Raw genomic sequence first — 18260 nt, forward strand, 5'->3', positions numbered from 1 at the left:
TTATTTCGAGTGTTATGAGAACATTTTTACTGTCACCACTGTAAAAGCAGTGCTTTCCCACAGACTGGGTGGACACATTAAAAAGGGACACCTGTGCAACGTGATGCAATCCAATGCAACACACACACACACTCACACACACACACACAATATTAATTAAACTCATGATGTTTAAGAGAGTTGCTGATTCGGTTCTGTGGCTGCAGATTGTGGTGCTGTTGCACTGTATTGCATCATATTTATAACAGTTTGACTTTTGAACTGTGTGCACTATGACTTGACGTTGCAAAACACTCTAAGTGTAATGCAGTCATGTACAGTATATTTTATCATCGGCCTCCCTGTTTCGTCTGCAGCTTCCTGTGCATCAAAGGCTGGTGGTCGGGGTCTTTGAGGTGGCTGACGGAGCTGTATGTCAGTGTTGCATTAAGGGGTCTCATTCTGCATGAGTTCATGTTGGAGAACATCAGTGACCTTGCCAGCGTTCAAGGTTCAGGTCCCAGCGGGGCCTCTGAACACAGAAACACACTCAGAGAGCCACTTCAGAGGGAAGCAACAAGCTTCCACCACTTTTAATTTGACCTTTTTAACTACAAAGCTCCTCTACTCCAATTTATCTATTCCAATGTGTCTATCTGAGGAAGGAGGAAAAGGTTTTCTTTCAATATTAGTAAAATCTGTCAGATGATCCGGTGTGGGAGATAGGAATGTAACCCTTTAAGGTCTACAGCAGGTGACCTGCAGCAGACAAAGACGTGTCTGATTTTGATTGTTCAAAGCTTTTGTCATTCAAAAAAACTTTAATTAAGTGCTGTCATGTGTGCATAAAGTGAACAGGCTGTATCTGCTCTCACTATTTCTTTGTTACATCAAATAAAGGATCATATGACAGAAAACAATGGAGATAGGGCTCATTGCACCAGATAATACCAGCTACCGACGGCTCACTTTAAATATAACTTCATGGTTATTCTGTCATGCTACCGATCTTTTTATTTCATAAAATCCGCTGTCATCTTTTTTAGACATGCAGCATCTCATTGTCTCAAAAAGCTGCTGCTGTACAAATCTGAATAACAGTTCTGCCTCGTATGGAAGCCTGTGAGGGTCATGGGAGTGCTGCAGCTCAAGTGCTGGGATATGATCATCTGTCCGTCAGCCTGCGTGGCACTGACTGGCACTGAGGCATTACTCAGCCTGTCTGCCTGCTGGCTGACATCTCTCTCACACACACACACACACACACACACACACACACACTCAATGCTTCATCTGTGTGTCCTTAGTTTCAGATCACTTCCTCTATATATTTTATGCCTCTCGATAAAATCACTCCCCTGTGATTTTTTGCTCCATTGAATTCACTACATGTAAGTTATTTATTTATTCATTTCATTAGTGTCATGAAACAGACACTGGGTTAAATGAATTTGCCTTCTAAAAATGTCAAGTATTGTCTGGTTCCAGTTTCACAAATGTGAGGATTTGCTTCTTATTTCTGTTTAACATAATTTTAAATTGAAAACATTTGAGTTATGGACTAAAAGTTTTCTAAACTAAATGATTATTAAGCTGATTTACAAAAGCGGTCAGGAGAGTAATGGCGAGTGAAAGTAATCACTTTTTGCGGCTTGTATTTGTTTATGTATCTGGGACAGCCCATATTAACACCTGTATGATGTAACTGAGACAATAAAAAGGCAGACAAGGGGCATTAAAATAAACACTATACAGCAGGTTTCATTTCAGTGCTGTCAGTGCCAAAGCAAACAAATCACAAAAACTGATTCCTGATTAATGATAAGACCCAAACCATGAATCAGAAATGTGTTGACGATCTCTTTTCGAACTCACATATCGTTAATAAAGTAATGACACAAACACAGAGAGGGGTTTAAATCTCGGCTGTGCTCTGATCAGCTGTGACGCTCCAGCTCAGACAGACTGCAGACACTTTAACTGGCGTCAATTTACCGTAGTAATTTGACAAATTCAGACGGAACCAAAGTAGGAATCTAATTTAATGGAAATCATCTCGTTAAAACTGATAAACAGCAGACATTTGTAATGAATAAGTCACTTAATGAAGATGGGAAATGGCTAACAAACAGGAAATTCATTACAGTTGCATATGCATGTTTGTGTGTGTGTGTGTGTGTGTGTGTGTGTGTGTGTGTGTGTGTGTGTGTGTGTGATATGTAATATTGCAGTTTTCCATCTCTCAGTAGGAGAGCTTAGAGCAGCATAAGAGGCTTAGAGTGCTGAAATCAGTAATGTTGATAAAGGCGTGTGTGTGTGTGTGAGTGTGTGTGTGAGTAAGGTGTGTGTTAGTATGTTAGTTCATGTGGCCTTTTGGGACAGATGAGTGCTGGTACGCTGTGTGTGTGTGTGTGTGTGTGCAGACGGGATATTAAATACTGAAAACCGCAATCATGGCGTGGGATTAAAGACAAAGCTCTAAAATGGTGGCACGCTGTGACAGAGGACAGACAGAGGAGACGGAGAGCGAGAGAGAGAGAGAGAGAGAGAGAGGGAGGCTGCTGAGAAAGAAAAAGAGGAAAAGAAAATGGTTGGATGGAGAGAGAGAGTGATCAAGGTCGAGTTTCAGACCAGAAGTGATCAGGAGAGAGTCTGCTTTTTTTTTCATACAGTACATGGCATAAATTATGTGGACAAACATCATAGAGAAGTAATAATTTAGCGTCCACATATTTTTGACTAATGATGAAGTGAGTGTGGAGTTCTTTTCTTATCACATGTGACTGAGCGGAGCTGCAGCCCTCTCTCAGATACTAATGAGAAACTAATCTGCTCCCGCCTCTGTGTGTGAACGTGAGTCAGAACAGAACATGTGCTCCTCGTCCTGCAGCGCGTCTCATTAACAATCAGATTCAGTTGAGATTGGGCTCATTCAAGTGGGTTATATGTGGTCGTGAAGTCACCTCTGCAGGAATGTGTCCCACTCTGGGAGGGGGTGCACGGGCACAAATAGATACTGATATTATTGTCCCCACACATACACAGACTGTTTAGACTCTACTTATGATGACGTCATGTCTCAGATCACAGTGGAAAAGTTTTCTTTTTTACTCACGTTGCAGATGAAGAAGTGACGTTTGTAAAGACACTTGACTGGATGCTTTGGTGACTTGTCATCTCATGAGCAAAGTCATGAGACACATTCAACTCGGGGTCATTTTAGCTGAGAGAGAACTGCACTGTGAAGGTTGCAGGAAATGAGACGGTGCCACCTGAGGTTTCACCCAGACAAACAAACTAAACTGAAGGATGGAGCAGTCCAGATTCAGCCACATGCCTCCAAATATGATTAAGAAATCTTTACAAAATGCACCGTGCTGAGCATTACTGCTATGATAAGTCCCAGTTCCACTGTAAAAATGCTGCAGAATGCGACTCCATCTCTACTCTCCAACATCAGCAGTAGTTCAGTCAACACTCAGAATATTTCCTCAGCACCCGTCTCAGTGATACACTCAGCCCCGAGGCTCTGAAACTCTGTAGCCATACAACAGCAACAGGACAGAGGGAGGAAACTTTGACAGCATCAATACTAATTCATTTCCAGCTTTTAGTTTGTCTTCATGGCTTTGCCTCCGTGTCCGACCCGAGGTCAATATCTCAGCGGAGAGGAGAAGAAGAGGAGGGAAGTGGGTCGATTCTAATTATAAAACAGGTGTCGTGAATGAATATTTTATGTGGAGTGGCTGCGACCGTATTTGTTCCCTGCACAGACTGATGAACCGATAGATGTAGTCGTTGTACTGCTCACTGAGTGACTGCTCCGAAAATCTAAACAAATTCAGTTTTGGAAACATTAGACGGAGCAGTGAAAGTTTCAGATTTTTTTTACAGTAATTTATTTGATTCTGTTGTTTCAAGAAATTATACCTACAAGACTAGTCAGCTGGAGACTGTTAAAGATCTTTATATACTTATATTAGAAAATGTTGATTAAGTCATTTATCTTTAGAAATGAGAAAATACAGCTTTTCGTTTGTCTGTGCCGGCTAACATGGTTTTGTGTTGTTGTGTTATTCTCTGTCACAAAAAATGTCCTTTTAAGTAAATGGAAAATATGTTTTCTTTGTCTCTTCCTGACTGAAGCTCTGCAGATGCAGAGTTGTCATAAAATACTGGTGTGCCCTTTTGTACCCAGTTAGCCCAGAGAGAGCGAGCGAGAGAGGGAGAGAGAAAGAGAGAGAGAGAGAAAGCGAGTGAGAGAGAGAGCGAGTGAGAGGGAAAGAGAAAGACAGAGTGAGAGAGAGAGAGCGAGACAGAGAGAAGCTATATTTGGAGGCGGCACTGCCTTGTACTGTATGAGTATGTAATAAATCTGTTGTGCCATAATAGTGAATGGTGGGTTGCATAGTGCTGTCTGTGTGTGTGTGTGTGTTTGTGTGTGTGTGTGTGTGTGTGTGTGAGGATGAATAGTGGCCTGTCTGGGCCCCCAGTACTGCTGCTCCCTGCTAATTGGTCGTCGGCTTAAGTGCTGCTGCTGCACTATTCTCCAGATAGATGGGATGGAGCGAGAGACGGAGGGAAGGAGGGGGAGAGGAAGATGGGAGAGGAAGCAAAAGGAAGGAGGGAGGGAGGGAGGAGGTGAAGGAATAGTACAAGGGAGAGAAGGAGGGAGAAATGACTGATGGGTGAGCTGGAGCTGGATCGAAGGATGCATGAATAAACAGGGAGAGAGGTCTGAGAAGGAGACAGAGGAAAGGAGGGATGGAGGGAGAGCAATGTGATGGATGAGCGGAGGAATGTAGGCCGAGGAAAGGAGAAGTGGGTAAGACAAGGTCATGTGTTTGAAACCAGAGTCCTTATTCTCTAGTTTGCAGCAGTCTGTACTGTATGAACTTGCTTATGTAGAAACTGTTTACATCCTAATACGCTGATTTTTTTTATTGTCTCCAATTTTTCTATTTTTAGCCTCGAGTTGGCTTTTTGTGTCTCTCCGCGCTGCATCCTCTCTCGTCACATTAACTGTGCTGCTGGAACGACTACATATCCCCCAGGGGACAATTACAGAGTTAGTTTTGAAAATGTTATATTTATTTATTCATGTATTGACTATAAAAATCCAATTTGGGGGATTTTGTTTTTATCTTAACTTCATCTTTAATCTGCAGGAGCCAGCTTGAGATGTCGCCAACTTTCTGTCCTTTAATTGCTGCCAAACACTGATAGAGTTTTGTGATAAAGAATCTGTGTGGAGGAGCCAGAGGTGCTTTATTTTAGTTTTGAAGTGATGATCTCATTGTGGAAAGTAATTCACATGTCTTATTATAAATATTAGATTTTCTTGTTGCTGGATCACATCTTGTTTTGGCTCAACGCTGCTCTCACTCCGTGGGAGCAGCGTCGAGCAGGCAAAACTCTCAACATCACTTTAACTGGGTTATTGTTTATTCCTTTTAAGTCTCCAGATAAGTATAGCTTACACTGGACAGCATCAACCAAACCTATGAGTGATTTTCTTTATTTTGAAAAAGAGGAAGTTAGACATGCTCAAATGAGGGAGCTGTGATAGCAACTTTAAACATTTTTTTTTTAACATTTCCCAGGACAATGAGATGAGATTCACAAAACTTCAGTGACCTCTGCCAGGTTTTCCATGACAGCTGGGATGACGGTGTGTGTGTGTGTGTGTGTGTGTGTTTGCATGTGGTGGAGTAGTGGGGGAGGGGGGCACTGATGCCTTCCGAGGAGCGAGAGGAGAGGAATGAGACGCTTTGGCCAAGACACAGCAGTAACTCTCTCCTCTGTTCATTAGACTGGCCCTGTCATTCCCAACACACACACACACACACACACACACACACACAGACTGGTCCTTGCAGCAGGTGGGCCTTTTGATTTGTCACCCAGGAAGAACCTATCTCATTTGCATACAGATGCCCCCTTCAGTGCAGAGGAAGGGTGTACACACACACACACAAACACACACACACACACAAACACACACGTGCACACAGCTCCTTCAGTCCTTCCCTTCAGACTGGGGCCCATACAACCCTCTCTTTCTTTCTTAATTCTTTCTTCACTTGTCTCCCTTCCTCGCCTCTTTCTCTTCACTTCTTCTAAGCTTTGTGGCGAGTTTGGCGAACAAACCCCAGGAGACTGGAAACCGTGTCTGTTTGTAGATGCGTGTGTGTCTGTTTGTAGATGCATGTGTGTGTGTGAGTGTGAATATTTTTGTGGATTTATAAGGACTTCCTCTGTGAAAATGTGCAAACTGTCTTTAAGTGCTCATGTAAGATATTTTACCATATATGTTTATGGGTTTGGCAGTGAATTTATTGTGTTGAAGTGCCGTTATGTACAAGCATGCCTGTGTGTGTGTGTGTGTGTGTGTGTGTGTGTGTGTGTGTGTGTGTGTGTGTGTGTGCATCTTGGAGGCTTTTGCACCTTGCATCTGTTCAAGCTGGCAGAGATTTCAGAAGTCTTGTGTGCCCATGTCAGACAACGGCGGCTTGTTTGCAGACCCCAACACTGAACTGATACACACACATTCACACAGGCTTAAACGCACACACACCAACACACACCAAGATGACAAGAATGAGAGCTGAATTTCAAACCAAATAAATACTTCGAGACCATGGTGGAGTTTAAAGCAGAGGAACAAAGAGCGTAAATGCAAAACAGAGCACAGGATGAAGTCAACTGTGGCTTTACAGGATAATTATTCAGAGTGTTGTCTTATTTCTAACATCATACTCAAATTCATGTTTCAGAAAGACAGATGCTGAGTATGTTTCATTTAATTCAAAGTAAAAGCAACACATCAGAACTAAAGCTTTGCCTGACAGCAGAAAAAAAGTTTATTTTACAGTTGAAAAACTGTGAAATTTTAATGTCTCAAAACCTAAAGAAAAGTCCAGGATCTGTTTTTTTTTTTTCAATTTACATCTTTATCTGAACTTTATTTAATCAGACATTTGAGAGAGTCCAGGCCCAGGATGCAGGCCAACACATTTTGGACCGGTTGACTGAACTTGTGCTTTTGAGACTAAAGATGGAAAAGTGTGGATCCTCGTCACCGGTGAAACATTTTCTCTGTCTTCTTTCTCATTAACATCTTAATCTGTGCAGCAGCAGCAGCAGCTCTGTGTGTCCCTTTACAGACAGAAACCAACATAAACTTCCAACATTAATTCCAAGATGAAGCTCTGAAACATATTTAAGAGCGGCACACTGTGTGTCCAACAAGTCTCTAGCAGAGCTGGAGAAACCTCACGCTGCGATTGGCTCGGGGCCAGCAATTACATCAGAGACTCCGCAGGTGCTACAACAACACTGAGAAGTTGCTGGGAGTTTAACTGGAGGTGGGACTGTTGAGTACGACTGCTGACGCTTTGGTGCGGTATAAGCATGTGACTGTTATTTTATCTCCGGGGGTTATTTTATTTCTTGCAGGGACCCCGGAGGCTGTGAATATTATTTCTTACGGAGAAAAGTATGCATCATAGTAATAAATTTGGGTCATATAAATATGTTTCGCCACACTGACTATCTGCCACCAGCTAGCCTGCCAGTGAATGCACACAGCTGAACTGGATGCATATGAAGGCACTTAAATCATGACACAATGTCGTTTTTCCACGTGGTTTGAGGTTATACAAAGTGGAGGCAGAGTGGGGCTCAAACCACAGAGAGACACATGCATGGTGTATGTCAACTGATATTCAGCTCAGCTCTGGAAATGTAGTTTGTCTTCACAAAACGAAACAGGTTCATGTGTGGTAAAAAGTTGAAAACATGCAACATGCAAAACCTTTAATTGAACTTGGGGGTTTTATGTTTTCATGGTTGTGTTTAGGTACTGTAACTCTAAGCACTTGGTTGAGGTTAGAGAAAGATTGTGGTCTTGGTTAAGTGTTGAAAAAGTCAATGCTTACAGGAAGTATAAGCGTTTTTCAGTGTTTACCCAAACCACCATCTTTTCCTAACTCCATCAGGAGGTTAAGAACCTAAGCTCAACAAGATGTGGAGCACAGGATGCTGACCCCAGTCTGCGGTGTCAAAGTGCTTCCTCCACACTACTTCAGTTTACAGGGATTCACAAAGATGACCTTGATTTCAAAAATTGTAGCCAGATGTTTTCTTTAAAGGTCCCAATGTCAATGTGTTTTTTTAATTATAAAGCAGGTCTAGGTTCTGTATTAATACTGTGACAGTATCAAAGCCTCAGTCCACAGAGAAATGCACACATCCTGTATTCAGAAACTGAGCCTTAAAACCAGCCGTCAGGACTTCTGTAACTTTGTGATGTCACAACAAAGCAGTCACCGCTCTCAGCCATGCCCCAAGCCCCACCCACCTGGACCCACCATCCACACCTGCAAGATTTGGTTTCTCTGAGTGTTCGCCTGAAATCTGCTATATTTTTATTCAATCACTCAGGAAACAGTCAGCCAATCAGAAGAGAGGCTCAGATCCTCTCTCCTCATTGGCTCACTGACTTGCTGTTACTACAGCTACAGAGAGAAGCCTGAGAGAGGAGATGTAAAACTGCACAGAGATGGTTTTTGGTTCTTGAAACCACAAATATATCCTGTTGTGAATATTAAAACCTAAACTACAACAGAAAAGTGTGAAATATGGGACCTTTAAAAGATATAAAGTAAAGTTCATACAAGTATTTTACAGCAGATGAGTTGCATTTACAGGACTTTCACACGTTTCTTTAGAAACAACACACATGCTACTCATAGTTTCATCTCCTCCACAGCTCAAGCAAATGACCCGAACCACAATTCACAGCAAGACAGTACAGGCAGGCTGACACACACACACACACACACACACACACAAAGACACAAACAAAGACACACACAAAGACAGCCTCCCCTACCTCACTGGTCCTGTCACATGTCACATCAGGGCAGAATTAAGAATTAAGACAAATTCAATTTCACCTTTGATCCTGAAATCCTGATCTCTAATGGACTGTGAGTTTGTGTGTGTGTGTGTGTGTTGGGTGCAGCATGAACGCAGTCAAGGCCCCTCTATCCCTGAGGACTCACAAACTCACAACATAAACATAGGGCTACACACACACACGCACACACAGACAAATCCAAATCTATTCCACAGAAACAGCTTCTAATTGTCAATGTCCATCACAACGAGCAGCAGGAAACTGAAGGAAACTCACTCAAATGCCACACAACAGTAAAACACAGACAACTGTTCACTGTGTGTATGTGTACAATGTGTGTCTCTGTGCGTGTGTGTGTGTGTATATACCGTGTGTGTGTGTGTGAGTATACTGTTTGTCGGTGTGTGTTTTAACATTATGAAAAATTGATGGATGAAGACTGAGATAATGAAATGCTTCCTTAATGGGTCAAAACACTTTGCACTGATCCATCTGTTCATCCCGACTCACTCCCTCCATCCTTCATTTCCTTTAAGAGGATAGAGGGATAAATGGACGGGCAGCTGTTCCATCCATCCATCCATCCAGCCATCCATCCATCCATCCATCACTGTTCAAATGTATCTTTATTGCACATCTGATGGAGCAAAACTTCACCTTATTCTATCACTTAAACACTGTTTGAACAGGTGCTGTGGTGCATCCTGCATTTCTAGTGCAGATATTTTGACATTTAATGGCACAATTTGTTATTTCTATGCATAAGTGGTCAAATGTAGACAACGTGTGTTGAGGGAAATTACCCTGAAAAAACACATATGCAATGTTTAATGTAAAAATGTATCATTATAATAATTTAATCTTAAATCTTCTCTTCTTTTCCTTTTTTTGGAGAGTCATATTTTGTGCTTCTGTGTTTGGGTTTGAATCTTGTAAATAACGTTATATGTAATAGACTATGTCATTATTTTTGCCTAAATATAGTGAAAACAGTAAATTAAAGTGAAGAAGAGTTTAAGGATGAAGTTTTCCTGTACTTTCCCATCATCCATCCATCCATCCATGCATCCATCCATCAGCAGCAGCACTGGTGGTGGAGTCTTACCAGGGTAGAAGTCTTTGGATTTGGACAGTTTGATGGTGGCTCCAGTCTCTTTTTGCAGCTGGACGATGGTCTGTCCTCCCTTCCCGATGATTGAACCCGCCGCATAGCTGGGAATCAAAACCTTCAGGAAGTACTCGCCTTCCTCTGCAGCAGGAAACAGGAAACAGGAAGTCAGAGAGACAGCTACTGCAGCTTAGGTTGTTTTAACTTTACATGAAGCTGAAAGAGAAAACTGTTACAAAGAGCTGTGCATTGTTAACCCTTTGTCCTCATGCCTGCCTTTTGTTTGAATGTTTTTGTTCATTTATGACAATTTGCAGCAATTTTACAATTTTTTTTTGACTAAAATGAGGAAAAAAATAATTTCTCATCCAACAGAGGGATCATCTGGTTTGAAGGAGTGTAAACTGTGAAGTGGAAGCAAAGTGTTTGTCAGTAATCACAGCCTGACAGAACAGATGCGAGCGGGTGCCGCATCACTACGCCAAAGCAGAATAATTTGTCTCTCCATGACTGATATCCATGACAACTAATTATTTCCATAATCTGATGATTTCCTGCCGGCGTTATCTCTCCCCTTTCTCTGCACGTCCGTTTACGCGAGCCTCTAAACACTCTCTCTAGATTGGTCTGATCTAATTTCAGCGTCAGGCCTGAGGAATCTGGTCCTCGTCATCGCTTCGGCACGAGGGGAGGGAGCTGAGGAAGATGCTGCTCTGTGGTTTTTGTTATTAAAGCCAATCAGATTCAACCGACCCTCGTGGAAGTGACGTCTAGCGAATGCATAACACCACATGCTCCGCCATGACATAAATACACACACACACACGCACTCATTACCATGTGCAGATAAGCTCATGTAAACAAACACAAAGCAGAGAAGCAGAGATTCAGATATTTTTAATCCCACTGGAGCTACACCTGCACTGAAGAGGATGGTGTAAACTCTGGATGTGAAAGGAGGATGTCGTCTGCTTCATGAGGTCTTGTGTTGACTGTTTGTGACTGACTGTTTATGGAAAATTACATTTGTCTGATCAGCCTGGAGGAGGAAAAGCAGGAAAAGCCTTGCAAGCCAGAAATGTTCACTCCCAATAAAGAAATGTAATATATGACACATATTGTTTAAAGAGTGATGTTGTTAAATGCATTAACAATGGGGATATGCTATTAACACTTATATACATCCTATACATTTGTATATTTGTGGTACAACATGTTGCAACCATATATTTAATGTATATATGCATGCTCATTAAGACAACATACGTACATATAAAAATTCTATATGCTTATATATGTTTTTATTATTAATGTCTCATTAAATTTTAAACATGTCTCCCCAGCTCAGGGAAAGTGGTGTCAGACTTTTTGGCCCTACTATGTATAATATCAACATATACTGACGGGCTTTTGGATGGATATATATTTATATAAGTCTATCATATAAGCACACATACTTAAACATACGTATACGTTGCTAGACATATATGTCAATATATGAAATTGATCCCATTTCTTACAGGTTTTATATTTAATTTTTACATAAATGTTTTTATTTCATATGTGCATACATTTCATATGTGGAAATTCAACATATGCACATGTGTTACATTTGTGTATGGGTTTGCTCTCGTCATCCTCTGTTAACCCCCACTGCTGCATGAAATGTGCTGATGATGACGATGAAGAGGAGAGGCAGTGTTTTGTAGTTGTGGATCTACGGAAATATCCGACATCCTCATCAGACTAACTCATCACAAACTGAAGTGTTAGCATGAAGGCACGTGGAGAAAAATCAAATACTGGTGACGGAGAGCTGCAGTTTACTGCACCATATGATTTTATTGATCTTTTTTGTTGGTCTGTGCCACAGAGCATCACAATCCATCCCCGGTTATTAAACCAGCTCCCTTCAGTTTACTGAAGTAAAATCCTGATGTCACCAAACCTGCTGAGGCAAATCCTCAGTGGCTCTCTGTTGTCAGAGAAAATGTTGTATTTGCATTTGAATAGAAGACAGCCTGAGCTACAGGTGTGTCGACTCACTTCATAAGGTTTAACATTTTCAAGTTAATGTAATTTTTTGTAATTTGCCAGATACTTCTAACAGCTTCAACATTTCTGCTTCAGTTTTTTGTGAAAAATAATGAACTGAAGCCAAAGGGGAACAAACCGAAAGGTCACAGCGTGTTTGAATCATTTTGTTCAGAGCGGGGACAGATTCAGTGACGCTGAGCGAAGCTTCAGTCGACCTGAAGCGACGACGGGACTGAACCTGTGACCTTTTGGTTGGAGCGCGCTGCTGCCCTGACAATGTAGCGTGTGAGAGGAAACTGAAAACTGTCAGAAAATGTTTGGTCTGTGTCATTCTGTTTACAGCCTTAAATCCTGAACCATCAGTGTTTTTTTTCCCACTACATAGCTATTTTGAGACACCACCTCAGTTAGTTTATGTTATCAGGACTCAAATCTATAACCTCTTTGGTCCTCACATCATCAAATAATAAAAAATTTAGATTTTATTATTTCATACAACATGGCTTTTTGGTGTTGTGTCTCTTTAAACTGTCACTGATTCAGCTTCCCTCCCTTGCAGCATTCTTCATATTTGATAATCCAGGACATGTAACCTCAGGAGGCAGATTAAAATAGGATTATTATTACAGGGGCACACTTTCTTAGCAAGGCAAAGCACCTTGTAACACCGGTGTTCTCTGTCTGCTACCCAGGCGAACAACTGAACACCGTGACACTGAACTGTAGAAATGCGCATGCATGTAAAAACCTTAAACCAGATACAACCAGATCTAATACAGTCATATAAAGAGTATTCTTAAAAGCCTTTTCATAGCTATAACTCCCATTAAATCATTTTAACACTTACGTTGCAACAAAACAACAGTGGAAAGGAGGTGTTTGTGACACCTCACTATAAATAAATTTAATTAGTGAAAGGCCCTGCACACCCACACAGTTGTTTTCAGTTACTCTGGCTGATCAGGCCTCTGCTCAGATTCTACAGTCGTTTGGCAGAGAGATGCTGGGAGTTTGCTGAGGTCCCAAAAGCTCATGAATCATAAGGAGGGGGAGGAGGAGCACGTGGCAGGTGTCTGAACACACACACAGGGTCCTGAGAAAACAACCGACAGGAGAAAACACCTGAATGGGTTGAAGATGGCTGTGACCACACAGTAGCCTAATATCAGTTGATGTGAATTCCTGTCTTTGTCCATCAAATGATGCCTCTTCAGATTCACTAGTGATGTAAACCTAATGATTTTAAGGCCCTAGACACCAATGAGGCGCCCACGTTTTTCGGACTTGTTTTGGATGATTAGGCTGTGTGGGTGAGACTCCTCTGGGCTAATTCCACACCCGTGTCATATATGGCATAGATGGTGGAGGTGGGAAGTATTCCCATGTTTATGACGTGCAAGTGTTCACCTTTTTTATGTGTGTTTCTATGTGTCTATGTTTTAATGTGATCTAAATGCATCTATCCCACTGCTGCATACCCAACTGCCCCACTGGCAACAAATAAGTGACTAATTGATTGAGACAACTCCAGACAGGTGTTAGCAGAGTTGGCTATGTAGGGTTTAAAACACTTTCAGAAAACTCCAGGTTTTCTATTAATAATGTGCATGTTAAACAAGTCAGAAACTGGTAACTACAGTAACTACAGTTGGTAACTACAACTGAATTGGGCATAAGCAGAAAAACCTATAGACCCAGAGCAGGGTGTGATGCTGAGCAGGTCTGGATCATTGAGAGCATTTTTAAAAAGTTATGATAAAGATTATTGATAAAGTTAATGTAAAGTTAATGATAAAGATTGTTCAGAATGAAGACGCACTGCAAACTGAAAATGAAAAATCTGGATTAAATCTTACATGAGAGGAAACTTTTCTCTCATTTCATTTCAAACTTTAGCCCTGTGCTCGGTTTATAAAGGGTGGTATGGTCGAGTGTTCAGTTGTACGTACTGGGTGGGCTCTGTTCTCATCTCTGGGTGTTCAGCCAAGTCAAAGCATGAGCACACAGACAGGAAACCTGACACTCCCCTGCCCTTCCTCAGCCCTGCTAGTGATGAAATACAAACTGCAGGGAGCTCCAACATGGATGAAGAGGAGAGAGAAACCAACCTGACCTCGGTTTACACACTTTTTAATTTGTCTTAGAAGATTTAGCCTCCTTTGTTAAAAGCTTGTGTTAATCTGAATTCCCTGACGTGCATTAGCAGGCAAAGTGTTTTCTGTGACTTTAATTGTGATTTGTGTGAAATTAAATGTTCTCTCCCCTTGGACAGCAGGAGCTCCAAGTTTATTCTTACAAAATGAAAACACCTACATAATGATGATTTTCTCCTCAACCCTAAGTCTTGTTCTTCTTCCTCCTCTTTAGGTCCTAACATCTCTCACCTAGCAGCGTCTCTCCTTCCCGTCTTGGTCTCCTCTCCACTCGGACTGACAGTTTCACTCTGGAAACATTTTTCAGAAGCAGCTGCTTGAGTCGAGTGAAAGGTCTGATTCATTTTTAAACCTGAGGTTTAGCCTGAAGCGAGAGTCTCTCAAAGCGCACGTAAGCTAACTGGCACAATTGCATAGATGCCGCTCAGAAATACCAAAACCCAGCAGACAAACTTCATGCATTCACGAGCGTTGATGCTGGAGGGTCAGCAGACAGGAAACTAGCTCCGATAGCTGTAGGCTCACACTGTTTGGTAAGGAAACTCACTTGAAAGTCATCTTGTCTAAGTAATCTAAACTTAGCTAGTAACAAGAACACTAAATGTCTAATTATTTGTTTCCTCCTCTTTCTTTCAGCTGGAGAAATGTATATTTTGGTTGTGATTTTTGGTCTGTGTTTGCTGACTGTGCCGCGTCTCTCTTTTAAGTTATTTTCAGCAGTTTGTTTGTTTGAATGCGTCTCCTGCAAACTTTGTGTTGTGACTGTGGCATATTCTGGGGCACAGCCCTGAGCGCTTTGAGTCAAACTCCAGCTGCACTGCGGCACATCACCAACCTCTCTTACTGCTTCCTGATGACAAACTTTATCTTCATTTCACAACAGGAACATTTTCAACTTTCTCTCCTCCATCTTTATATTTTCATGTTAGTAACACCAACCTTAGCTGGCTATCGCTAATTCATTGCAAATAGTAACGATGACGTGCCGTTCATTGCACAGATTGAGTTCTTGCTCCCTCTGATATTAATGAAGCTCACAGCAGCACCTTCTTTTTGAGCTTGAAAAAAATGTCTAATGGTCGTGGCCTGAAACTGTCTTCTGTCCTGTTCTTGTTGCCTTTCTCTTCTCCTCCTCTTTTCTTTCCTCCTTTCCTCCTCAATTCCTTTCCTATCTAATCCTAGTCACCTCCTATTTTCTCCTCCTCTCCTCTTTGTGCTGCAGTGACCCACTTTGAGTACGAAGCCGTGGACTGACCTGCTTTAGATAGAGGCTAATTATAACCAGCCCGTATTAATAAGGCAGGGGAATTGGTAAATACGAAACACAGACACACACACACAGAGACACACACACTCACACTTGCATGCACACACAAACACAAAAGCGTGTCTGCAGCACAAACCAGATACAAGCACACACACTCACAAACACCTCCTCCACAAACAGACCGTTTCCGACGTCTCATAAACAAGCCTACACACCTTGGCAACATGACTCATGTATATATGAGGATGTAATGAGTGACTCATGTTCATCACTTGCATCTGTTGCATGGTAACACTTGTATGGGTTACCATGGTAAGCATTAAAAAGTGTATTAATATGTGCAGCATGGATCACATCCAAAAACAAGATTTGAATTAGACTTAAAAAAACAAATCAGATTTTCCTAAAGCTAACGCACCCTTCATCTTCTGCACCTGTGAGAACACTTATACATCCTTATATATACTATATTTTACATCCTGACCAATTATTTTTCTTAAAGAAAATATTATGTATATATCTGTCTAAAACAGCAGTTTTACGCACTAGGAAGCTATTAAAAAAACACCAACTCAGTGCAGGTGTTTATGCAGTAGCCTGTGAGGTTCCATACCCACCGAGTCAACAGCTCATCTGCATCATTAACCGGCGCTGCACAGCTCCAGTGGTGGGTTTGTTAACATGGTTATGTAACGCAGATTGAATTACACTTTGGAAATAAGCTTTTAGCCAGTTTGATAACTGCCATGACTCAATTTTCATAAATATGCACTGACTTCCAGATATATACAAAAAAAAAAAAGAAAATGCTTAAAAACTGTGCTGCACTATCTGCCTCATCCTCCCACACAGCCTCATAACTCTGTTTACAGAGAAGTTTTATCAACATTCCTCAGGTTTTATCGGCTCTATCTGCTCTTTCAAAAAACCTCTGATATATAGCAGTCCGCAAATGCCTGAAACCTTAGGTTGAGCTCTTTAAAGATCTTTCTGTTTTTAAAGTAAAGGCTCTTGGTGGTGCGACATTAAAGATCCTCTTGAATATCTAACAATATCAGATGAGCAGCAAACTCCCTTAAACTCCGCTTTGTACTTGCAGATGTAATGTTTTGACTTTACAAAGGACTTTGGTACGAACAGGTTCACTACCCATACAGAAATATAATATATGACATATATGTCTCTATATGAAGAGTGATCTTACCATATATGTCACCTATAATGGGATATATTAATATCACATATATACATCCTCTGGATATATGAGAGACATATAACATATATGAAATACCCATAGTAAAATTTGACTATGTATACATAAAAATATCAATTTGATAAATATTTACATACTATAACATGTTGCAACCATATATATTATTGATATATATTTCTCCTAGTGGAACCTATGTATATGTATATGTATGTGTGTGTGTGTGTGTGTGTGTGTGTGTATATATATATATATATGTATGTATGTATGTATGTATATGTGTGTGTGTGTGTGTGTGTGTGTGTGTGTGTGTTTTAAATCAATATATGTACACATATTACATTTGTGCATGGGTAAAAATGCTTCATGTAATCTCTCCCACCAAATGTGAGATTTTAATAGTCATTAGCAGAAGTATTAAGAAGATTACAATTAGATGCTTTACAGTTTTGCGAGTCTACATGGTTGCGTTCATAAAATGCAAATGAAGGAATGTGATAAAACATTTCAGAAATTAAATATCAACATGAATGAACTCTTATTTGAGATATCTTGTTCACTATTTCACCTCAGTTGTAACCCCTTCGACCTCCCTGCAGAGAGCACAGGTGAATCCTAATTTTGTGAAATTATCCTGCCACTCACGCCTGCCGTCCTGCTCCAGTGTAAGCCCCGCCCACAAAGAGCACGATTCGGTTGTATTTTTCCCACACTTCTAGAAAAGCCAAGCCTCATTTATGTACCTGTCACTGTTGCAAATTCTAATTATGTGTAATTATACACTGCGCTCGCTTCCACGTGTCATCCCACCTCCAAGGGGTGCAGGTGATGCACTCCTGCATGCCGATCTACCGAAGCATAATAAGCAGCCGGAGGCGCTGCTATAGCCTCGTCTGACCCGTTGGTGTCAACGCTGACCTCAAAATCCGATGGAGGTCACGCAACACTCACCCACACATTATTCCCTCTCACAGCTCAGTGAATTAAAAAGTGCTGGTAAAAAACTTCTCCAGTCGTGGGTGTTTGAGCAAAATGTCTCGGGGTGACTTGAAATAAATTATTCTTTAAAAAAAAAAAAAAAAAAAAAGAACAGGAAAAGTTCATCTGGTAATGCTTTCGGGGAAAAAAAAATAAAGCTGAGTTTTATAGAAATCCAGAAACAAACGCTCATCAGTTCACTGATGCACCCCTTAATTTAATTCTAAATTGAGCATCCTCACTGGAGATATGATGGAGGTTGACCCAAAACAAAGCAGAGAGACTCTGCTGAGGTTTATAGCTACTTAGGCTGTTCAAATAACACAAATAACACACTGCTGCTTGTGGAAGCGCGTTGAGAGAACCTGATGTCTCAGCACGATGTCAGACTCATTGTTCTCTGCTACTATTTTCTGCACTTGTTGATCATCAAAGATCCAGCGTCTCAGCCCCCCCCCCCCCACACGCGCACCCTCCACCCCCACCACCATCCTGCGCGCAGCGCCTCTCTCGTGCTGACAACATAATGAGCATGTAAACTTTCAGTCCAAATACGAACAAGAAAAACACCATAATTACAGATGTGGTGATTGTTACTGATTAGT

At 41.2% G+C, this 18260-nt stretch overlaps 1 protein-coding gene across 1 annotated transcript in view; it reads right to left on the reverse strand.

The window, feature by feature from the left end:
* The window catches only part of nova2 (NOVA alternative splicing regulator 2), an 84630-nt gene that overhangs the window by 54070 nt on the left and 12300 nt on the right, over positions 1-18260 (reverse strand). The window contains exon 3 of the mRNA XM_071495788.1: positions 10008-10151. Coding sequence (XP_071351889.1) covers positions 10008-10151 — 144 coding nt within the window. The remainder of the gene's footprint in view (positions 1-10007; positions 10152-18260) is intronic.

The sequence above is a fragment of the Trachinotus anak genome, unplaced genomic scaffold (assembly GCF_046630095.1).
Source record: "Trachinotus anak isolate AG129_WGS33_773 ecotype Australia unplaced genomic scaffold, CSIRO_AGI_Tana_v1 ptg000014l, whole genome shotgun sequence".
Classification (NCBI taxonomy): domain Eukaryota; kingdom Metazoa; phylum Chordata; class Actinopteri; order Carangiformes; family Carangidae; genus Trachinotus; species Trachinotus anak.